Source organism: Nomascus leucogenys, chromosome 11 (assembly GCF_006542625.1).
Source record: "Nomascus leucogenys isolate Asia chromosome 11, Asia_NLE_v1, whole genome shotgun sequence".
Taxonomy (NCBI): Eukaryota; Metazoa; Chordata; class Mammalia; order Primates; family Hylobatidae; genus Nomascus; species Nomascus leucogenys.
This window is the reverse complement of record NC_044391.1, coordinates 77,693,114-77,718,598: the sequence shown is the minus strand read 5'-3', so window position 1 is coordinate 77,718,598 and position 25,485 is coordinate 77,693,114. Positions and strand designations below refer to the sequence as shown.

General features: G+C 39.8%; 1 protein-coding gene across 1 annotated transcript in view; it reads right to left on the bottom strand.

The window, feature by feature from the left end:
* Positions 1-24,511, bottom strand: part of KCNAB1 (potassium voltage-gated channel subfamily A member regulatory beta subunit 1) — a 414,684-nt gene extending 390,173 nt beyond the window's left edge. The window contains exon 1 of the mRNA XM_003256336.4: positions 24,173-24,511. Coding sequence (XP_003256384.1) covers positions 24,173-24,447 — 275 coding nt within the window. The 5' untranslated portion in view covers positions 24,448-24,511. The remainder of the gene's footprint in view (positions 1-24,172) is intronic.
* Positions 24,512-25,485: the final 974 nt, after the last annotated feature.

Sequence of the window (25,485 nt, the reverse complement as noted above, 5' to 3'; positions counted from 1 at the left end):
TGGGGAGTATGGAATCCACATAGGTGTCTCAGAAGAGGCTGGGGGATGACTGCTCCCCTCAAGCAGGTGGGCTCCAAGCTCCCACCTTTAGCTGAGGCAGCTTTGCTTTCACCTGTCTGAAGAACGTGTTCCTCTACTTCATAATCCTTTGAAAAACGATTTCCTAGAACATACCTGCATCTGAACGTTGGCACACAGCACAGATCTATAATTGATATTTCAACTAGACTTTTGAGAGAGAAAGGCATGCCCTCTGAAGGTTTATGTAACAATTCATGGTAATACCACCCATCCTATGGCAAAGACATGGAGGCAGACTTTTTTTTTGAAGTGAAATGGTCCAGCTTCCCCTTCGCCCGATCTGTGTTCACATCACCATCACTACCACCACTGAGGGTCAAGGAAACACGGAGAAGAGAAAACGTCAGGGTACAGAGAAGCAGGCTCCTTCCAGTGACAGACAGACTCAGGAAAGAAACAGCAGCATCTCCTCCTCATCCATGCCTCCTCATTCCATGAGCTACCATGAAAAGGTGAGCTCCCCTTCTAAAGCAGGATGTGGTTGGCTGTCCTATCCTCCTTATAAATTGAGAAGAGGAAGCCTTTTATTACATAGAGTCTGTGTAAAATACTTTGCTCTCCAGAGAGGACCCATATCACTGCAAATTGCTTTATGAATATAATTAGCTGATAAATTAGAGCAGCAGCTACTACACTGAAATAGACCTTCAGATTATGGAAAAATGCAATCACTGGGGACATCTTGTACATGAAAAACAGAAGTTTTGATTTGAGCTAGGACAACTGTTCTTACAATTGCTAAATTGTTTTTTCAGTTCTCAGTACCCTTGTCCTTCTGAATAGCTTTTACTCAGCTTCTGGGCTGTTTAAAACTCCAGGTGTATGTAAAGGAAGCACTTGTGCAGGAGCAATAATTGCTTTGAAAAGGAAAGATTCTTCCCATCGCAGAGCAACTTATAAAGATTACACATCCAACCCTATACCAGGAAAACATTTCTCCTTTTTGTTAATCTTACATAAAATAAATAATGGTATTGGAAGTTTAGTATACAACCAGTAATTTATCTTGGGCGACATTGATTTTAAAAAAATTAATAAATAAATAAAGTGCTGTCATTTCAAGGAGAACTTGAACTACTTTATTAGCTATTAGTACAAACCACATGATTCAAGTTTAGAAGAAAATAAGTCTTGAATCCCAGGCAGCATTAAAAAAAAATTTCTACTCTTAACTTATAAATTCTCTTTCCCTTAAGAAGAATGGAGTCCCCATTCTTCATTTTGACCTGCTAAATCACCTCCCTACTCAGAGCCAAAGACACTTCTTCTGGCAGCACATGGTTAGGAGCTTCCACAGGTGAACTTGACTGTCTTTTGTGTAACCCTCTGAGGAAAGAGAATGCTTAAAGCTAAAAGAAAACAACAAGGCAACCCAAGAAGAGGGCTCACTGCATTTTTCTTTCTTTTTCTTACAGGGTTTTGTCTTGCTATTTCAGTCCTTATTTCTTTAATAACAACCTTTGACATCAGTGCAGTGCCCTGGTTGGATGACTTTGCAATCAGCAGTACCTGTATGCCATGCCCGTCTCTGCTCTGGTGGTTTCCTGCAACGAAATTCCATGAACATGTAGAAACTTTTCCAGATATTTCTGTTCAGCTGCTCCACTGGGCCTCACAGGTTTGCAGGCTGCCTGAGGCTGAGTCTTGGTCACTGCTAGGTGCCATCTACATTTTAGAGCCGATTCACTGGATTTTGGCAGACCCAGCTTGGGGCTAGGGATGTCTGCGCAGGCAGGTTTATACAGATGCATGTTTCAAAAACCCAAGGAAGCAAAGCAAATTGCACGGTGCTTAACTTTAAGACTCACTGTATCTTGCTGTGAATACCTTGGGTTATCTGGCTTCAGTATGTCCCTCAAAAGGATTAGCTTGTTTTCTTTAGATCTCTCTTATCATTTTTGTAGGCGAGCAGGCTCCTAAGTTCCTGACAGAGCTGTTGGTTGTGTCCCTGCCCAGGCCTGTGCATAAAGGAGACTTTCGGTGGCCAATCACTTTTCTCATCCCTTTAAAGTACTCAGAGTCAAACGTAAGCAACTATGTATTGGCCCTGGGGAAAAAAAAATATGGGAACTTTTTCCCATGTCTTTCTATTTAGGTAAAAGGAAATATTTTGCTGGGATCTGGGCCAATCTGTTTTTATAAGGACCATAAAGCCTTAGGGATGATTCATGAGTATGTAATGAGACTTCTCTAAATTATTAAATATTTTATAATCAAGTAATTTTTTATACTAGTGGCATGATTCATTTGGGTGAAAGGTCCATTAACCTCTTTCAGATGTTGCTGTCAAATGATAGAAAAATATCAGCAAGTGGTTGTAAAAGGCAAAGGGTCCACACAAATATGGCTATTTTTGACAAATGTGAAGAGCAATTCTCTGGAGGAAGAATAGCTTTTCTGCCAAATGGTGCTGGAGCAACTGGATATCCATAAGCAAGGCAAAGCAGAACAGCAACAAACAAAAATAAATGAACCACTGACCTAAACCTCATCTTTATACAAACATCAACTCAAAATTGATCATGGATTTAAATGTAAAATGTAAAACTATAAACTTGTAGGTAAAAACAGTAGAAAATCCTCAGAACCTAGAGTTAAGTGAAGAATTATTAGACTTGACACCAAAAGCACAATCCATAAAAGGAAAAACTCATAAATTCGATTTCATCAACATTAACAACTTTTGCTCAATGAAATACCACGTGAAGGGGATTTTAAAAAGCAAACTACAGACTGGTAGAAAATATTTGCAAACCACGTATCTGACAAAAGACTTATATCTAGAACATACAAAGAACTCTCCAAACTCAACAATAAAAACATAAACAATCTAATTGGTAAACGGGCAAAAGATATGAACAAACATTTCACTGAAGAGGATATACAGATGGCACATAAGAGCATCAAAAGATCATTAGCCATTAGGGAAATACAAATGAAATCCACAATGAGAGATCACTACACACCTATCACAATAGCTAAAATACAAATGGTGATAACACTAAATGCTGTCAAAGATTCAGAGAAACTGGATCCCTCATAAATTGCTGGTAGGAATGTTAAATGGTTCAGCCACTCCAGAAAAGTTTCTTATAAGATTAAACATTCGAAACTTACTATATGACACAGCAATCACACTGTTGGGTATTTATCCCAGAGAAATGAAAACTTATGTTCACATGAAAACTTGCACACAAATATTTATAGCACCTTTATTCGTAACAGCCAAAATCTAGAAACAACCCAAATATTCCATAATGGGTGAATGATCAAACTGTGGCATATTCACACTATGAAATACCACTCAGCAAGTAAAAGGAATGAACTATTGGTCAAAACAACAAGTTGAATAAATCTCAACAGGCTCATGCTGAGTGGGGAAAAAAAAAAGCTAATACCAAAAGGTAGCATTTTGGAATCTGTATCATTCCATATATATAGCATTCTCAAAATGGCAAAATTCTATCTAGAGAGGAAGAACAAATTAATAATTGCCATGGGTTAGAAAAGAGGAAAGGGAAGAAGATGGCTATGGCTATAAAAGGGTAGAGTTGAGATTCTTGTAATGGAACTGTTGTGTCTTGATTATGGTAGTGGTCACGTCAATCAATACATGTAACAAAACTGCATGGAACTAAATATAAATTACACAAAAATGAGTGCATATAATACTGGTGAAATCTGAATAGGGCAGGGGCTTGTATCATCATCAGTTTCCTGATGGTGAACTGTGGCTAGGCAAGATACCATCGTTTGGGGAAACTAGGCAAAGGATATATGGAATCTCTCTATTGCTTCTTATACCTGCATATGAATAAACAGTTATCTCAAAATAAGTTTAAAAAAAAAAAAAAGCAAAGAAACTCCTCACATATGGGTTTTTCCACCACACGATTCCAGCTATGACTCTCCTCCAACCGTGACTCCTGGACATAAACTGTTCATTCGGTCTAATAGCTTCACACTCACACCTCCCACCTGCCATCACATCTTACATCTTTGCTGACATGAATCTCCACACACACGCACGCTCCCTTAAAGCTCACCTCCTCTAGGAATTCTTCCCAGCCCCAGTACTCAATTATTCATTGAAATTCCACTCGCAATTCAAACCTAAAGCCCTCACTTCACACTTCTAAACTGTTTCACAAACATTTGCACACCCCTTGTGATTTCTGCCATATTTTTGTATATCCTATACCATTATTTATTTACTATTTGGAATTAAATTGCTTTTTCTACCTAAATGAATTTTTTTAGTGTTACGGACTGAATGTTTGCATTCCTCCCAAAATTCATATGTGGGAATCTTAACCCCCAGTGTGATGATATTAGGATACAGGGCCTTTGGGAGGTGAGTGAGTTGTGATCTTGGAGCCCTCAGAATGGGATTAGTGCCCTTATAAGAAGAGGCCAAAGGTAGCTTGCTGTCTTTTCACCACGTAAGGACACTGGAAAGAGAGAGCAGTGGCCCTTCAACCAGGAAGAGGGCCCTTACCAAGAACCTGACCCTGCTGGCACCCTGATCTCAGACTTCAGCCTCTAGAACTGTGAGAAATTAATGTGCATTGTTTAAGCCACTAAGTCTATGGTAACAGCCTGAACTAAGACATTTAGTCAGGAAACATTATGTTACTACCACCATAAACAGAAAAACCTTATCACTTGTAATAAAATAGAATGTAGTCTGTAAAAAATGCAATAAAAATGAAGAATGTTATTACATTGTAGCTGGAGACTTAGTGTCCAGAGGCTTGGGATCAGAGTCTTAACTCTTTTTTATCTTTTATTGACAAAGATTTAAAAGTATTAGAGAGCTTTTAAAGATAATTTAGCACAAATCTGAGATTTTCTCTTCCCTTCTTTTTAGATAATGAGAAAAAAATGAAAGGAAATTGAAACAGGAATATACTACATTTACAAAGTGAATCGGTTATTTAATGCCGTATGAGTGGTACTTGTACCTCCTTTGGGAAACAAAGACATAATATGCTGTTCCAGAGTATGAGATACCTCTCTTGCAAGTGTACCTCTTAACTCCCCATCCAGATTATAAGCTCTTTTAGGGAAGGGACTGTATCTGATACAAGCTTGAAAACTCCAGTTATAATGATCAGAATGATGCTTTGTGCACAATCAACATTGTATAGAGATTAACAATTTCCTTGCTTTAATTTTAAACTCCCAATAGCTACCTTTTCTCTCATAAACCTATTTCCATTTTCACCCTAGCAGCCAAAGTCCTGAGCATGAAAGAAGAAATAAGAGCTTATAAAGAAAAGGCCAGAAAAGCTAGGAAAAAAAAACAAAACAGTACAATGGAGTTAGGGAGAAATGAGCATTCCCAAGTAAAGTTTCACCAGTGACATCACTTATGGTAGCCACCAGTTAAATCTGACTATGTGAGCCATGAAAGTGGTTCCTCCAGGGCTGAGAACACCTGGAGGCTGAGGCAGTGGTGCCAGTGGAGGGCCAAGGAAGAAACACAGGTGAACTAGGAAAGCAGTTTCTAAAACATGGGGCATTAGCCCTCTCCCATGTGTCCCTCTCTTTTTGTCCTCCAAATTTGGAACTGGGCCCAGGAAAGGAGAGAGAAATGACAAAGCCAATATTTGTCTGGAACTGAAGTTTCTTTTCATAAAGTTCTAAAAGCAGGTCAATGTCATAAAAGGTCCCAGTTTAAAGGTGGAGGACAGAAACTATATTTAATAAAAGAACTATTTATCTCTTTGGTTGTCAATACAAACTAAGATCCATTTTAAGCTCAATGTGGTAAGACTGTAAGAAATGCCTCTGAGCAGCTGAGAAGGACAGTTAATGTTCTTCTTGCTTTCCTTCTGTGTCTCAGGAATGATGATTTTCATATTCTTTTTAGAATATTTAAGTACTGTGCAATCACATGGTCAGCAGAGTGTAGGAAAAAGCAACAAGGCCATGTGATGAGACAGGTGCTGCCTGCCTGGTCCTGCTGATGGGGCACGGGAGGCCTGGGACACAGAAGCCACATATAGAAGCTCACGCAACTCTGGGTGACGGGCAGACTTCATCTACACTTGTTCAGGATTCATAAACAACAGTGTGACCTTGGGCAGGCCTTGACCTTTCTGACCCCTTAGTTTCTTTACTGGCTCACACTTAGGTAATCTCTAAGATTCTTCTAATCTACATATGATGTTCTGTGTATCTTAAAAAGTAATTGCTCTAATCATGCTATAGAGGTGATGATCCTTCGTCCTGTGTAACTGGCGAGACTTGGAGTCCATGAATTATTCACTAGTTATGAAAGATACCAGGCTCATGAGATTTATGTTATTCTTGGAATACAGCAAACACCTTTATAGCCTAGTTTTAAATTTTTCTTGGCTAAGGAGGTGATTTGTTGAACACTGTATATCTTGGACATGTCGCAGTCATCCAAGAATCATCCAGGTCTAAAATAAAAACTGAGGCCAGAGCTGGTGGGGCTAGAGGAGTGGGAATGCACTGCCACTGCTGGGGTGGAGAAGTATTGGGACCATCCAAGTCAATTTGGACAAGGGACACCAGACTACAGTCCAGAGCATATTTTTCTATTCTGACTATTTACCGGAACTTCATCTTTCTGCTCTTGTTCACGTGTTTGCTCACTAGTGCTCTGCAGGTGATGCTGTGAGATGTCTGCCTTCATCTCACTGGGAACCATCTAGAGGGACTGCTCCTCCTGTCACTGCCATCTTCTCTTCACCTTTGCCAGAGCTACCTTGGGGTCTAGCTACATGTGGCAAGACCACAGCTAAGTATAGTATGTGTGTGTTGTGTTAACAAAACACAATGCATAAAACATTGCCTTTGTCCTCAAGGAGCTCTCAGTGGAGGAGAGGAGAGAAACCAGTAAAGATTACAAAGTGATGTGATATGAGCAAAGATAGAGGCAATCACTGAGGCTAAACCCAGTCTGGGAAAAGAGCAGAGGATCAGAGAAGATACCCTGAGACAACATCAGCAGTAAAGGTAAAGGGTGGGAGGAGTGGAGGGAGTTCTTTCAGAAATCTGCAATCCAGGCCGGGCACAGTGGCTCACGCCTGTAATTCCAGCACTTTGGGAGGCCGAGGTGGGTGGATCATCTGAGGTCAGGAGTTCGAGACCAGTCTGGCTAACATGGTGAAACCTTGTCTCTACTAAAAATACAAAAAAAAAAAAAAAATAGCCAGATGTGGGAGCGGGCGCCTGTAATCCCAGCTACTTGGCAGGCTGAGGCAGGAGTATTGATTGAACCTGGGGGGGCGGAGGTTGCGGTGAGATCGCGCAAGTGCACTCCAGCCTGGGTGACAGAGCAAAACTCTGTCTCAAAAAAAAAAAAAAAAAAAAAAAAGAAGTTTTGCAATCCATCAAGAAATCTAATGTTAAATGTCTCTGTCATTCATTGGTGCTTTTCTAGGCAATCCCTCACATCTCCTGTTAGTCTAGATTTTCTCAGCGAATACAACACAACAGTACTGGTAGGATAGGGGAAGGGGTGCATGTTACAGTGCATGGGAGTACAACACATAACTAATGGAGAGTCCCTGTTGAGCCAGCCTTAGCTCCTTCTCCCTAGACCCAAAGGTAGCATCTTCAGTCTCACCTGATTCCTTTTCCTTATCCCTATTGCTTATCTACTGTATACTCCTGCGTTATAGCATAAAAACAATCCCTCCCCAATGTACGATACATACGCATTATATAAACTTGCTTTAGAAAAAATGAGTAGGAGTTAGAGGATAGAAAAAGTAACTATTTGGTACTAGGCTTAGTACCTAGATAATGAAATAATCTGTACAACAAACCCCTGTGACACAAGTTTACCCATGTAACAAACCTTTGCATGTACCCCCAAACCAAAAATAAAAGTTAAAAAAAAAAAGAAAAAAAATGAGCATATTTATTGGTGACTACGTCTATAGATCTCTACCTTGGCATAGAGGGTTTGTGGGCAAGACAGGCCCTTGAGATTTAACTGCTATTCTGCATTGATCCTACAGTCCTCAACTAGAAAGCATCTTTGAGTGGAGCTCTGGCATTTGTAGCAAAAACTCTCCTCACCTACTTTGGGCATGACTCTCTTGCTCTTTATTCAAAAGTTCCCAAAAGATGCCAAAATGTGGCCTTAGTCTAAAGCTAAAGGAAGGGAAATGGTCCATGGGGCCCAGATGTGCAAAAGTGCACAATGTGGCCAGAAACACCTCAAAACGTGGCAGTTAGAAGCAATCACTACTTTGGAGGAGAGGTAGGTGAGCAGCGTGGAAAGGATGGGAGATGAGGCCTCAGTCACATTATTTAGGCTCTAGGCTCTGTTTTTAAGTAATGTTGAGCCATGGAAGGTTTGAGATCATGATAGTATTCTGGTCTCATGCTGTTAAGTCAACACTGAAGTAATGCTTCCAGGGTGCTGAGATCACCTTCTCCTTTATCCCAGTCTGCATTGGCCTGACTTAGGGGATTTTCCACAGAGAGAGTAGAGTATGGTAGAAACAGCACAGGCTGTGAAGTCAGGAAGGCTTGGGTTCAAATCTTGCCACTACAGCCCACCAGTGGGCACTTTCTGAGTCGCAGTTTCTTCCCTTGGAAACTACAGCTCATCATATTACCTAATAGGGTGTTGTGAAAATTAGAAGAAATACTGTATTTGATGTAACTAGTACAGAATAAATGGCTCAATAAATGGTGATTATTATTATAATACCTGCAATGCTGTCAGTGTCTAAGGGTTACCACATACACTGCACAACTCCAAGGACTGCCATCCAAATTTTAACCCATGTGGATTGTGCCCCCTAGTGTTGTGCAGTGCACAGCATGCACAGTTATATGTGGGAAACTTAGACTTCTAACAAGTAATAATTTTCAGGGGACTTCAATGCTATAGGCTGCATGACTACAAAATGCATGGGGATGGCTTTAAATATGACTTTCTCTCTTGCTAAAGAGAAATGAGAGATTATCTGAATAATGCTTATTTGTTCCTTATCTAGCAAGAAATACCTCCATCACTCCTTAAGTGACTACTCAGAAAGCAGTTTTGAAAGTTGCAAAGAACTCCACATACTTTGACACTGGTGCCACATGCTCTGCCATGGGTCTCATCTATCTTCTTTGACACGTTATTTCTATGGGGTCTGGAACCTGTCCGTGACAAGGCCTTAGAGGCTAGGGTGCAGAATGGCACCATGAAAAGTAAATCTCAGCTACAAAAGCAAGCCTAAAATTTTATATTTTCAATTTTGTGATATCATGCACTAAGAAGTCTCACTGGGATCATTCCATCCAAAGCAATCTCTCTCTTCATCTTCTAGGCACTTACGATTAATCTAAAACATCTAGGAGTCTAATTAGAGCTAGAAGAACTCTTAAAAATAAACTGATTTAATTATCTTGTTTTACAAATAAGGTAATAAACATCCAGGTAAACTGGCACTATTAAGCAGTCATTATTGTAAGGACTGGAACAAAGTGCAAGTTTCCAGGAGCATGGGCTTAGTGGACAAGAACTTAAATCTTTGCCCGGCAGCCTAATACTTGCATGATTTGAATACTCTCTGAGTTATTAGTTTTTCCTCTGGGGAAAGAAATGGAGGAAAAAAAAGCTAAACTGGGCTGGGTGCGGTGGTGCAGTCCTGTAATCCCAGCATTTTGGGAGGCCAAGCTAGGAGGATCGCTTAAGATCAGGAGTTTGAGATCAGCCTGGCCAACACGATGAAACCCCGTCTCTACTAAAAATACAATAATTAGCTGGGTGTGGTGGCAGGAGCCTGTAATTCCAGCTACTTGGGAGGCTGAGGCATGAGAATCGCTTGAACCCAGGAAGCGGAGGTTGCAGTGAGGTGAGATTATGCCACTGCACTCCAGCCTGGGCAGCAGAGTGAGACTCCGTCGTGAAGAAAAAAAGAAAAAAGAAAACTAAATCAGTTTATATATTTTGAATTCCCAAATATACCATCCTGCCTCCTGAAATGCCATTTCACTGTATAATTGTAAATGTTTAATCACCAAAGTTCCAAGGCAAAACTGTTGAAAAACAATCCACTGAAAAGCCCTCAGTGTGTCTCTGCTATAGAAGACAAATGAAGTTTCACTTTGTTTACTCTATTTGTGCTAGAATGTTTTCTTTGGCTGAGAAATTTATAAAATGTAGACTACAAGCATCCTATCAACATTTTGAAATATTGTGTTCTACATGGTTTGCTTTTATAAAATCTCTATGGTTTATTCCAAGATAAACATAAACTTGAAGTAATTTCAGCATTTGACATTTTCCCAAACAGATTCAAATGTTAGTTCAAATAGAGTAACAACTGAATTTTTAGAGATCACCTGTTTTAGAAACCTTTCCAGATAAAACACAACCAAGAATGAACAAATGAACAAATAAGATATCCCAAAGCCTGTATTTCAAACCTCCTGGTTGAGTACCTCAATTCATAAACCATATATTCTTTCTTGGTCATAATTTGAACAAGACTGGATTTCTTATTTCCCATCCCTCCCTAAAGTAAAGACAGCAAATTAGATTAAAAGAACTATCAAAGGCAGGCATCTTGACAGCAGCAAGAAAAGCTTACAGCAAGATGAGGATACAGAAAAAATAATAGGGGAAGAAAAATTTCAGAAGCCAAAATTTAAAAATAAAATAGCAAAATGAGGCCTCCAATTTTCAATGCAGATAGGTCCATATGCTTTAATAGCCCCTGAGGATATTTTAACATAGCACAACAGCTGACATTTATTAAGATAAATGAGAGTTGTCAAGTTGTTTCTTCAGGTTTAGAAAATTAAAATAAAGCCTTGACACTTAAATTAGAAAGTTTCAGGTATTAGAAAAATCACTTGGGTGAAAATTTTCATTCTCTGACAATGTCAGATGAATGAGGCTTAATTCGGAATATTTCTTGCATTTAGAAACGTTATCAGGCCCATCCTCATAACTTTTTTCCAATTCATAGCAATTTGGTGGGTTAGCCTAAAAAAGAAACAAAAGTCAACCAATTTGTTCTCAAGCTGCCAATTACATGTTTCTTTCCCTCGGCCGTTTCTTACCTGCCTCCTCATTGGTTTGCATTCCCACAAACCCCCATGCATTCTTGTATAAGTCTAGTTGAAATGGTGCATCTTAAGTGTACTTTTTCCTGATGCTTCTCTTCCCTGTCTCCCTGCCTCCCGGCATAACTAATCGCCTTTTTACCTGAATTTTATAGCATTTCCTTCACACTTCTAATATCACACCAAAAAACTTGACTGTAGTGTTGTCTTCCCTGAACAGACTCCAGGATCAGTCAGGGCAAGAAGCCCTGACTCTGCATCCCTGTATCCTCAGAACTGGAACATGGTAGATGCTCAAACTTCCTTAATAAATTCTGTTTAATTTTCTAGTTTGATTGTTAGAAATTATTTCAATGTTACATATATGGTAATGAAAGAACGTCCTTAAATGTAAGTATATTTTTTCCTTTTTAAAAAACTAATTCTGAATGTTAACTTCATTGAAAATTCATTTAACTGAAAATACTTTTAAAACACATTCAGTACTTCTTTTGGATAAATGACCATCTGGAATGTAAAATATTGCAAACAGATTTAAGCATTTAATATTTTGTTCAACAGCAACTTGTGTTTGGATAGTCACATCATTCAAATTACTAAGCTTGGAGACAGAAAGAGCTGATCTTTCTAACACATCCCACTTGTGGAATTGTTTGTGCTGACTCTCACCTACTTAATCCCAGAGGTAATTAAATAATTCAACAGCCCTTTGGACAGCTTGTTTCATACTTAATGTCCATTGCTGTAATCAAATTAAATATGAAGATTAAGCTACGAAATGTACCTTAGGCTTTGATTTTTTAAAGAAATATTTCAAATTGGAGTTATTTGTAATAAAAAGTCTCTTGTATACAAACCATATTTTCTTAACCTATTATTCTCCAAATTCCTCATTAATTCTGCACAAAAATGTATTGTGCAGTATTGATTGAGGATAGTGATTCAGAGAAGAATGTCAGAATATCATTGAGGATATGCAATTTTATTTAACAACATTACATTCAAAACCACACTGTCTCCTGCTTCTGGGAGCAAAGTGATTATCCTGTCTGTTGTTATGAATCCTGGAGGTACATTATGGAAAAACATATGTAATGATTACATTGTTTAAATTAATACAATGTTGTAGAAGCTCCTCTTAAAAACACACACCTTATCTGTTCTGAAATAACAGACTGAATTAGTGAGCTCTCCTGGCTCTCCACAAGTGCTCCCTGACCCTTGTTTCCATGTGCCTGATCCTGCCTCCTGAGACATCAGCCCATGTCTGTGGCACCAGAGTCTGTGGCTGTTACCATGGAAAGGGATGGCCTTGCAGCAACTCCATCTCACAATGGAATGGAGGAGGAATAAAACATGAGCTGCCGAAAGCCTCATCCAGCCATAAGTGAGTCTCAGGGCAATGAGAAAAACTCTGACAGGTTCAAAATGAGAGCTGATGCTCATAGACTGACATAAGGAAGGCTGCTTACTTCATCAGTGTTCCACTGCCAGGTGGATATCAGATGACCATCACAGGTCTCTGAAGTGTCATCAGCCTTCTCAGTGAAACAGGAAAGTTGAGATCCAAACAAAGAAGCCAGAAGAGATTGACCCACGATGTGGCTCAGGAAAGGTCAGGTCAAGCGGTCCAGTTTGAACAAGGGGAATAACATTGAAAGTAAAGGAATACCTTGGTCTCTCCATGTTATGGAAAATAGCCAAACTCTACCTTAGAAGCTCCCTAACCCTGTTTTGAACACAGCTCTGTGGCAGAAACGGACCTGGGATTCACCATGCCCACTTCTCTTCCTTCCGAGGCATACATTTATAACTACAATTCCCAGCCTCCCTTGCAGTTGAATGTGGTCATGTGTCTGAATTCCAGTCAATGTTGCCTCTGCCTGCAGGTACCACTTACAGGTCTGGCCCACAAAATCGGCCCTCCGCCTGCTCCTCCCATACTCCTCTCTTGATCCATGTCAATGCTCAGCTATGGCCCAGCTTAGAAAACAAAAGATGAAGATGATAGAATTTTCATCAGCCCAAGTCCCACCTGACTGGACCCTTCCCACCCCTGGTCGGACTTACATAAGTAAGAAACAAACTTTCTCTTTTTTGAAACAAGGTCTCACTGTGCTGTCCAGGCTGGTCTCAAACTCCTGGTCTTAAGTAATCCTCCCACATCTGCTTCCTGAGTAGCTAGGACTACCATTGTGAGCCACCACTGTACCCAGCTTGAAATAAATTTTCTGATTTCAAGGTATTAAGGTTTCAGGATTTTGCAGCTAGGGTTACCTTTAGTAAAAAAAAAATGCACTTTATTTTGTAAAAGGTATTCACCTACAGCCTATTCACAATAAGCATTTGGGAGCCGTTCCCGGATTGGGAACCAGAGCCAGATATCTGGCGGGAAGCCTAGTTTAATTTTTTGGAGACTGAAGAAATATTTGGCAAGTTTCTTTTTGAAATTAGGTCACAATGTGTGTACCAATGCACAAAAAGCTCCTAATTTCTCTTGCCATGGAATGCAGATTTTTCTCTAAAACTGACACCTGATGACATTTCACATACCTGGGGAGGCTGTTGGGGAAAGCTGTTGTTTCAACTGCCATCTCCAAAGAAATATGAGTAAGTGCTCCTCAAAACTGTGTTGTTTCCTCCTCTCATGCAGCAAAAACACACAATACAATGGTAAAAAAATCCCTGGCAGGACATTAGCACATGCCATTCAGTGACAAACACAGTCTACAATTTGAAAGACCTGGGCAGCTATTGCTGTCTAGCTCTCAGAGCTAGGATGAGAAGGAGATGGCCAAAGACTTGACTTAAACTCAAATTCAGAAATTGAATTACATTTATCTAATAAGGGATGTCACTTGGCTGCCTCCTCAGGCCTCTGCACTTACATAGCTCTTTCGATGGAAACAGCTTCTGTGGGAGAAAAGCCTGAGGAAATAAAAAAATCCATAGTTCATCCTATGACACAAACCTTTGCTGTCCACCTGAGTGACTTCCCAACGTTCCAGCCTCCCAGCCTTTTGATAGACAGGTGCAGTGCAAGAAGCAGACTTCAAATGGGAGGGGAAGACATGACTGCCACATCCTGAGTTACAGAACCTTATAGTGTGATGGCAAGTGAAGGTGAAAAGTGAAATTACTAAAATGACATCTTTGTAGTGATCAATAATCAACCCAAACTAGGAGGGGACACATTCTGTTAAGATGTGCATCTGCAGTCTGCAGCCTGATTCTCCAGATTCAAGTACTGGCTTTATCACATGCTTAACTGGCTAACGTTGGGCAGGATCATTTTTAAAGCTCAATTTCCTTCCACAAAGTGGAAATCATAAAAATAGGCATCACATGCACATGGATCATTGGGAAGGAATCAATGGAATATCTAAGGAATGTGCTAGCTGTATAATAAATATTCAATAAACAGTTGTTGATATTAGGAAAAGAAGGCAGATGTCATGGACTTTGGTCAGCTCACCCAGGAAGACTTGTTCAAGGTCAAGGAAGGCAGGATGGCTACATCTACCCCTATTTTTACTAGAAAAACAGATTAGGGGTAACCATGCTCTTAAGCCATGCTCTAAGCTGACTTAGAGCCCATGTCCAGTGCAGAAGGTAATAAAAATAATAGCAAACACATAGATAGTGGTTTATAACATACAGAGTATTTTCACATATACTTTGGATCTAATCTTTAAAATCCTAGAAGATGGATAACACAGATGTTTTCATTTCCACCATATAGATGACAAAATCAAGGCTTGGAGAGGAGAGGTGTTTTGCTAAAATCCACACAACCAGCCAGAAACAGATCTAGGATTTAAACCTAGGCCTTTGTATTCCAGAGTCAAGAGATGGATCCACTGTGCATGGAGACAGGAAGTGTGAGACAGGCAAGGCATTTGGTCCATGTTAATCAGAAAAGATTTTAAATCAGGGTATGAATGAAAATCTTAGAACAAGGTTCTAAGTGAAGCGAGGAGGGAAGCAGCATGTCAAGACCATTTGCTAAGGCTTGGAGAATTTTCCCAAGCTTGAAGGGCTCATAGAGAGACTCTTAGCTAAAGGAAGATCAGGGAGGCAAAATAACAGATGGCCTGATGGCACTTCAAAGGGGAATAGTAATTATGGCTTTTGCTGAAGGCCCCTTCCTATGCACTCAGCATTGTGCCAAAACTTTTATGGATATTATCTCACTTAATCTTCTCAACTCTATGAATATGTAACCCTGTTATTCTGATTTTACTGGTGAGAAGACTGAGGTTCCAGGTCACATAGATTGTAAGGAGTTGAATATAGACCTAAGTCAGCCTGACATCAGAACTTATATTAATGTGTCCCCAGTTTATATATCTGTGGTGACTTATAGAGGAGGCAAGAGGCACAACGTCTCTAACTGGCTAATACCACAACCGCACAACAACCTGAAAAGTAAATGTGAAAACTTAATAAACCAAGTTGTATAAAACACAACTAAGCTGTATAGCTAAGGCTAAATTTTAAACTCATGGTATGATATCACCACACCCCAGAGAAGCGGAATATTCGGTACACAGAGACAGAACTAGAAAGGTTGACCTTCGATATGGAGTAGAATAACAAAGGATCAAAGAGATAACCTGGGACATACTTAAGCACACTCAGCAGAGAGGTAGCTCAGGGAATATTTCATCCCCTTAATGGGAAAAGAAGAAAAAAAATAATCAGCAATTAACAGAAAATGAATAGGCAGAATCACACTCTCCTTCACTGAAGGATATGGGTTGTAACAAGACTATGAGGTTGTTGTATGAATTAAATAGAATGACTACAAAAAGCCCCGGGAAGATGGCATGATGCTTTATAAATGCTTGATAATTATGAAGGAGATGAAAGAAATAGTCCTTTGTGTATCGCCTTGAGGATTTTTGTCAGATCTCAGTTCCACCACTACTTATAGTTAGTGAATGTTTTCCTCTAAATTAACTCATTTATTTTAAAACTTACCCTTGTGCCCTGCTATCATAGCCATGAATTTATAGATTTTAGGTGTATGTTATACATTTCTTCCTAATATTCATGAAAATAAATTATCAACCCATTGAAAGATTTTATTTCCACATGCTCCCAAAAATTATCTTTGGCACAATTAGAGTGCCGTAGTTTGGGAAACATTGAAAGCATGTAAAGAAGCCTGGACAAGGAACCAGGAGACCTGGGATCTGAGCCTAGATGATCAGGCATGTCGCCTTTATGAGGCACATTCCCTCATAGGAAAGAAGGAGAACACCTGCTCTATGTTGTGTGAAGGCAAATGAGATAATGCACGAGAAGACACTTTATAAACAAGGACACTGCAAATTGTAGGTATTTGTGTTACTCTGTCTCCTTCTACTAAAGAACACTTTTTAAAAAATTAAACATATCTGTCAGTAATCAACCAATCACTAAAATAACACCCTTTGAAAATCAAAGAGAATTTTCCTCCTTCGCCTACAACTTCAAAACAAAGTATCACCTCGTCCCCTTTTTCTTTCAGAGATGCTTCAATTGCACTGTCTCTAAAAACAACACAGTGTGCCCCTTTGGTCAGGTTTATGTCATCATACTCCACAGGCTCAAAGCTGGACAAAGCTCAAGGGATCATCTCGTCTAGTCTCATTATTTTACAGAGGAGCACTGAGTTCTGGAGAACTTTAGAAACCCTACTTATGACTACACTGCAAAATGGGATTCGAATCATGGCTCCTGGCCCCTCAACCAATTTTCCTACTGTTACATGAGCCCATTCCCTGTAGCGGCAGAGAGATCTCAGAGAAAGAGGAGCCAGAGCTGATGCTCTATCTAATTTATCAACGTCCAGTTAGGAAAGAACCCCATGGACAAGTCAGAAGACCGAGATAGAGGCACTGCCTTCCAGGTGTCCACAGTTATTCAGAAGAAACCAGGCGCGCGCGTGCGCGCACACACACACACACACACACACACACACACACACACACAACACACACACACACACACACACACACAGAGACGCCAAACGAAGAGGAATCTAAAACTGAGAAACTGGCTCAGTTTTGTCAAGATAACCAAAAAAGCAGTCACAAGAGTGCAGACTGAACCAAGCCCCTGTGCATTTGGCTACTCCTGTGGAGTGGATGTGCCTGTCCAGGGATGTCTACTTCCAACTCACCACCCCAGTGGTGCAGCTGCACAGGGCAATGGCAGCTTCATGGCCAAGTCAAAGGACATCATCACCATCTTTAGTGGCCATGGCAACCCTAAACCTCCCCAGAGGCTGCTGCTAGGATGCTGTAACTTTCTCTGGCTACCTAAATCCTGTCCTGTTGAGGTTCACCCTCCCACTCCTAGCCCAATCATTCAGTGGTCCAAGATTTTCTCTAATATGCAAAACAACAGAACGATGAGCTAGGAGGCAATCTTTCTAGCATATAACTAAAATCACAGTAAACTACATAAAAATGTCCTCATATTCCAATATCTCTGAAAAAAATACTTCTATGTGACTGCTCATACAAACATGACAAGAATTACAGCCTTAGGGAGAATGTGCCTGCTCTGAGAAATAGATATCATCTTTTAGAAAAGGAAGAGCTTTCTCTTCAACAACAAAAAATGAATTAATAGCTTTTTCTAGGAAAAAAAATATTGGTTTGAATAATTTAGAGTTATTCCATTGTAGCTCACTTCCGCTGTTCCATACTCCATTCCTGATACCATCTTACTGATGCTGTCCACTATGTTCCAGGAATGTGGAAAAGGAGGAAAGTGGCAGAGGCGAGCACTAAAATTGATTTGAGTATCTAATCTACACCAGATGATTTACATCATTTCATGGAATCCTTATAGCAGTCTTATGAGCTAAATATTTTTATGCCCATTTACAGTATTAGTGTGAGCACACTCCAGGAAAGAGAGGCATCCCTACTTTTGGCATCTCCAATAACAGTCTCATGATAATAGCAAGGGCATAGATCATGCATCAGGAATAATGCTAAGACCTTTGTGTAATATCATATTTACTACTATATGTGCCCACTGCTGTTCTGTGAGCTATACTTACTTCAGTCATTTGAGCTCCCATAACAACCCTAAGGTATTACTGCCATCATTACCACTTTTTATAGCTGAGAAGACTAAATCACATAGCTGATAAATGGTAGAGCCAGGGCTTGAACCCAGCAGCCTAGCTCCAGGATCTGTGGCCTCAACCAAAACCAACTGCTTCTCTCAGGCAAGGGGCTTACCCAGAGCCTCCAGGCTAGTAAATGGTACTGCTGAGATGCAGCCTGCAGGCCACCAGACTCCAGAGCTTTTTCATCACCAGGCCCAACTACACTTCGCTTTGCCAAAGCTAATACCTGCATTTGATACCCAAGAGGCTCCCCCTCCTTGCGGATATGGGGATGATTTTGCTCTATTATTTGCATTACACACGTTCTCTCTCCCCTGGACTCCTCCCCTTTGCCTAAAAACATCCACAGATCAGCTTTCTCCTACAAATTTCCCCCCAGACTCTACTACAGACTTCAACTATCATCCTCTCTCCTCCTCTGCATTGCCTCTTCTTGAGAGTGGCCTGCACACACTGCCTCTCCTCCACGCCTGCTCTCTGCCCAACTCCCCAGTCTCCAAAGTAGTCAAATGGCCTCCTCTCCTCCTGTTCTCCTGGCCACACTCCCAGACCCAGCCTGCAAGAAACTCTGAAGGATGCTGTCAGTAGCCTCATGAACAGAAGCAGCTCTCCGTCTTCATTTCCTGCCACTTTCATCTGCACCTCTGCTCACTCTTCCCTACACATGGATTGCCTTCCCCTCCCCATCTCCTCCTGCTCAAATCCTGCACATCTTCCAAGTCCACATCCAATTACTCCTAACCTGCAAGCAACTAGAATCTTTTCTAATTTCATCTTCGTGTCACCTACAGGGCCTTGTACAAACAAGAATCTCAATCAATGGCTGTTGAATGTTTACTCACTGACCTCCAGCTTGGTTCTTAACAAGAATATCTTCTTGCATAAACTTCTTGCATCAATTCGGATTCCTTCATAAACTCAGCCAAAGGCTTCTAAGCTCTTGGATCTCCTGCAGCCTGTTGGCAGGAATCAAGTCTACCAAACTCACCTGGAAAACTAACTGCCTTTTCTCACATAGAACCACATTCAGCCTTCTAGAAGCAAGTGTGAGTAAACACTTTCTTGGAAGTCAAGCAGTTTTGAGAGCAGAGAGAGAAAATATTAGGAGCAAGTCTCAGTATAACTACTGTCCTAGATAATAAGAAACATTCATTAAGGTGGTCAAAATCAGTATCAAAATGCTATAGCTAAATTTTCACTCACATGTCAGTTTGCCCTACTAAATGTTCCTAGTAACTTTAATTTAATAGGTTCTGTCAACTATTGTTTGAAATGTGAATACTGATAGTATGTAAAAGCTCATTTTATTCTATCTCCAAGTCACTTTTCCTCAGGAGGGTGGTATCCTACAAATCCTTAAAAAGCTTTTGGTGAGGACACACAAAGGTCTCTTATAAAATATTAATTGAGCACAGCGGGATGCTCAGCTCTTGAAGCTAGGTGAAGTATATACTTCCGTTGGGGATTTTTGGAGTCATCCATCCTTAATTTTCTTCATAGGCCTTAAATACACGTGTATAGTATGGGTTATATCTCAGGCCCTATTTTACAGAGTGTGAAAACAAAGCACATTGCTCTTTCAAATCACTGCACATTATCTCGTTTAAGTTTTGCAATGGTTCTTTTTTTTTGAGATGGAGTCTTGCTCTGTCACCCAGGCTGGAGTGCAGCAGAGTAATCTCGGCTCACTGCAACCTCTGCCTCCTGGGTTCAAGCAATTCTTCTGCCTCAGCCTCCTGAGTAGCTAGGACCTCAGGCGCCTACCACCACACCCAGCTAATTTTTGTATTTTTAGTAGAGACAAGGTTTCACCATGTTGACCAGGCTGGTCTTGAAGTCCTGACCTTGTGATCTGCCTGCCTCGGCCTCCCAAAGTGCTGGTATTACAGGCATGAGCCAACATGCCTGGCCTACGACAGTTCTTTATAATGGTGTTAGTACCCTTTTGCAGTCAAAGAAATTGAGACTGGAAAAGTTCATTAAATAACCCAACAATTTGTTGAACTATAAAACTCAATGTTAAAGATTCCATATAAACATTATGTAGTACAAGATAAGCATTCTTGAATATTGCCAGTGAGAAGGTATAATGAGAAAAATGTTTCCAGAAAGCAATTGGATAATATTCATTAAGAATAAATAAATAAATATATATTTGCATATCTCTGTATATCTGTATATGTATATGTGTAAATATACATATATATAATACATTCATCCATTAATTGCACTTCTAGAAATAGAGCCTCGGCCAGGCACAGTGGCTCACACCTGTAATCCCGGCTCTTTGGGAGGCTAAGGCGGGCAGATCACTTGAGGTCAGGAGTTCAAGACCAGCCTGGCCAACATGGTGAAACCCCGACTCTACTAAAAATACAAAAATTAGCTGGGCGTAGTGGCACCCGCCTGTAATCCTAGCTACTTGGGAGTCTGAGGCAGGAGAATCGCTCGAACCCAAGAGGCGGAGGTTGCAGTGAGCTCAGTTTGCGCCACTGCACTCTAGCCTGGGCAACAGAGTGAGACTCCATCTCAAAAAAAAAAAAAAGAAAAGAAAAAGAAATACAGCCTAAGAAAATAAGCAGAAATATGGTTTTTTAAAATCTGATACAAAGATATTTATTGTAACATTATATCTAATAATGATGAATAGTATATAAAAGAAGAATGGCTAAGCAATATTATGGTCATAAGATGTAGTCCTTAGAAAATTTTAAATAGTTTTTAAGATAATAAAATAGATTGGTGTAATATTAAGTGAAAAAAGGAATGATATGATCATATTCTGACTTTTACCCATGACCCAAATATTGTTAATATTTTGGCATGCTGGGGAAAGCATGCCAAAATATTAACAATGGTAGCCTTTCCTGCTTTATATTTTCCTGTTTTCAAACTTTTCTACAAAGTTCAGATGTTACTTATGTAAACAGAAAAAAAAATTATTCAAAAACAATAATTTTTTTAAAAAAACATGCCCACAGTTACAGGCAGTAAGAAGAAAAGCCAATCCTTTGCCTTCAACTCCAGAACTCTGGCCCCTGCCCCATCCTCCCTCAAGGCGCAGGGCCCTGAGCTGTCACCTTAAAAAAATCAGTATCACAGAGTTAACAGTCAACTCTAGATGAACAATAAATCTGTATTAAGCAAAGTATATTAGATTGTTTCATTATATAGACATATGTAAATACAGCCCAGAAAAGGAGTCAGAACTACTTACCACAAACCTAATGTGCATTCCCTATCCTGCTGCCTGCAATTTTACTTCTTAAATATACCAGGACTGCTGAATCTCCCCTACCTCTAATGCTTTCTTCCAATCATTTAATAATACCCTTTGTTTCAAATATAAGTTACCATAGAATCTGGACATAAAGCAATCCTCAAATTCCTCAGGAACTAGAATTAACCTGATGTAAAATATTTTAATTCCATCTTCCAAGAAAGGAAACAAGTTTGAGTTCGCTAGCAATTCCTTATTGATGAACATTAACCAAAGACCCACAGAATTATTTCCAATAGCAAATGTGTGATGTCTTCAAGGACTCTTCAATACATTTCATATTCTGTCTTGTAAGTAATGCTTCACAGGTGAATAAATTTGTTAATATTTTATAAGTTAATCATATTTATCTTCTACATACAAGTTTCTAATGGAGATATCACTCATGGGCCATGTTATTGGAAGAAAGAACAATTGGAAGTCCAAGAAAATTTTCTGTGACTTCTCAACGGCTGACATTTACAAATGAAAGAAAAATTGGGGTGACTTGGGGGATCGCACATTCTATCGCTTACATTAAAATTGGAAGAGATTGCACCATCAGACATTGTCACTGTCCAGGAATCTCAAAGACTCAACAGAGGAATGTAGTTCCAACATTTGAGAGGTAAAAAAGTTGCTGGCGATGAGAAAAACTGCCTTAGTTTCCTGAGCTATGCAAACATTGAACTCTGTAATAAATGTATTTTATTTATAAATAGAGTTAGTTCCAACTACACATACTCGTTTCTTCCTGGAAATAATCATGCTGCAATAATAAAGGAGGACGGGATATTTTTAATTTTTGATCACGTAAGGTAGACATATCTTCACTCTTTTTCAACCCTTTTACTAAACAAGGGAAACACCATGCCATTGCCAATCAGTGATTAAAAACACTACCCCACAGATTATCATAGGAGACATTAATTCTGGATCATGTCTAATCTAGTCTTTTCTGATTACAGAACAAAATATTTAAGTGAAGCAGAAAAGAGCAGATATTTGCTTTTCCCCAAAAGTTTCTTGCTAAACCTGGTTACCTTAACTAATATGCCACTCTGACTTGTTCAATGTTGTTCCAATGTCAGATAATAAAGAATTCTGTGGTCTTGCATTAGACTCTTTAAAGGAAATTTCTGGTATATCGTAAGTCAAGGAGAATGTTATGGAAGAAAACCATTTTCAATGCTTTCCTTTGCCACTTAACTCTTTTTCCTAGAGGATCTTTAATAATAGCTTTAAGATTTGTAGATGTGAGATATGTAATAGTTTGAAATATGAGATATGTAATGAGATACACCCCCAACACTAACAAGCTCATTCAAACTTTCTTTAAACGAGACTATTCTCCTTGGGTCTTCCTCCCATGTACCCCAAATGTGGGCCCAACATCATATACAAGAGCTTCAGACAAACCACTCTGGCCATGAATACCAAATGTATTTCATAGAACATTTCCAGAAGCTTTATTTTGTGCTAATTTTTAAACGTTGATTTTTGAATAACAGTTTAGGTTTTAAAATATCTATTTATTGCTGCCTTGAAAAAGAGAAAATGAAAGTTAGTTGAGGAGTTTTAAAGTGTATGGTACAAGTTTTTAGTCTATATGCACAAGTTAATTCAATTACTAAATAAGTTTTTCTGTAGTGTCTTTTGGAATTAGAAATATAGACAAAGGCAGCTCAGAGTGCACTGGATGCTTTGATACAGGCTGCATAGCAGAATTTCAGTGCTACCATATAGTCTCTACAAAAAGAGTTTTCCATACTTTGACCATGTAATTGGAACCATTTTTCACCTCAAAGGAATTTTTATGACCATTTAATAACATAGCTATTCTAGGCATTATTTTCACAGTATTTTTTCTTCCAAAATTCTTTAATTCCTAAGAGATTTTTTGTACAAATTATAGAAAGTAAGCATCCTTAAATTTCAGGACTCCAGACACTTTTTACTCAGTACGTTTTGCCTTGGAACACTGGGATTTGTGAAACTATCCTTCCTCTGCTTTATTTGAAGCAGAGGCTGAGAAAAGAACAGAAAGAAAACCCATAGAGATTTGCCTTACATTTATCTCTTTTTTAAAAGGTACCTTTTTCTCCTGATGTTATCTGTCTTAGACACAGGCCTCAGATCCCTATATTGGTGGTCAATATGTCCCATTCTGCATCCCTATGGCCAGCCTGACCCCTCATTCAACAAGTTCACTCTACTCAACTCACACTTTTCAAACAGGCAAAACAAATGTTCTTCCCTCATCCCCAAGTTCTCAGAGCAAAGGAAATGCTGAAAGATTGCAAACTGTTTTTTGTAGTTATTTTGGAAGGGAGCACTTTCCTACCATTTCTTAACTCCTCTGATTTTTACTTAAGAAAAATCATAATGCTCTTTTGTCCTGTCAGCTCCTAAGCATCTACTGCCTCCTCGTAAGAGGTCTTTTCTGAATAACAACGCAGGGAATATTATTTGCCATTTGTACCAAGATCCTGCTCTTTGTGGTTACACATTCTGAAGTGCCAATCATCTCTAAGGCAATTAGAGCCGTTAAGACTTCCAGCTGCACAGGAAAAAAAATCAAAGCACTCTCCAGAGCACCTTCAAATGGCATCTCCCAAACCCCACGCAGAGCAGGGGCAGCTTACCTGTGCGGCATGCCCGTGGTGCAGGCGGTGGTGTGCTCGCTGGACAGGTCGCAGAGCTTTAGGTACCAGTTCATCTCCACTTCGCGCAGCAGAGCCAGTTGACGCGCCCTGAGCTGGCTTTCCCCTGAGGGACTAAGGCTGCTGTCTTTAGCATTTTCTGAGGCTTTCTTGGGAGATTTGTCTTTCCCTGCTACAGAAAACCCAGACTGTCTCCTTAACTTGGTGTTCTCCTCTGAGATCTGACTCCCCGCTGCCCCTGTCCGGGCTGCCAGCATCGTGGAGATCTTTCAGAGAAGACTGGAAGTCACTGTCATCAAAGTAATCTGAATTGATTTTTCTGCTTCTGCCTCCCTCCCTCGTCCCTGCCCACTCCACCTCTCTTAACCTTATCCTGCCACAAAGCTGTAATTGAGCCCAGTCTGTGGCTTGGGATGAAAATGTATCTCTAACGTTTCCTAATGAAGAGGTAAGGTGGCCACTACCTGTGATACCTTGGAACATGGAAATTTTAAAAACAACTCCCAACAACTTTGTAATACTGAAGTTTGGCAGTGGCTGTTTCTTCTGCAAAGTTGGGACTTTTGCTTTATTTAATAGTGACAAATCTGAACCATATAAGTTTGGTAAATTATGTTTGATAATCATGTTAGAGTTATAAAAGATTTCTGGAGGCTCATTAGCCATTCCTGATTAGAGTCCTTTTGGAGTTTTAAAAGTTTTAATGTGAATTTCCTCAAATAAGTTCAACAGTATCAATGCAAGGGGAAGATTATTTCTTTTGTGCAAACCTTAACATTTTAAATTTATTTTATAGTTCTTTGAATGTCAGTGAACCACATAACGTATGTCAGGCACTCTTTCATTCCTAATGTGAGAATGGTAACCCCTCATAATTGATTCAGTAACTGCCCCTCCCAGCACTTCTGACAAATGGAAGCCATGAGAAGCATCTGATAATTGGGAAGACAAAGGCCAAAGTTGGTGTGAAAAAACAGAAGAGTGGGAGGGAATGGTGGGAGCCTGTATGTGCATGGATGTGTATGTGTGTGCCCAGTGTACATGAAAACTAGTTTGGGAGAAAGAAAGAAAGCCAAGTTGATGGCCCTATGGTTAAGATAGATAGAAAAAGAGGGAATCCTCCCTAACACATTTTATGAGGCCAGCATCACCCTGATACCAAAGCCCGGCAGAGACACAACCAAAAGAGAGAATTTCGGACCAATATCCTTGATGAACATTGATGCAAAAATCCTCAATAAAATACTGGCAAACCGAATCCAGCGGCACATCAAAAAGCTTATACACCATAATCA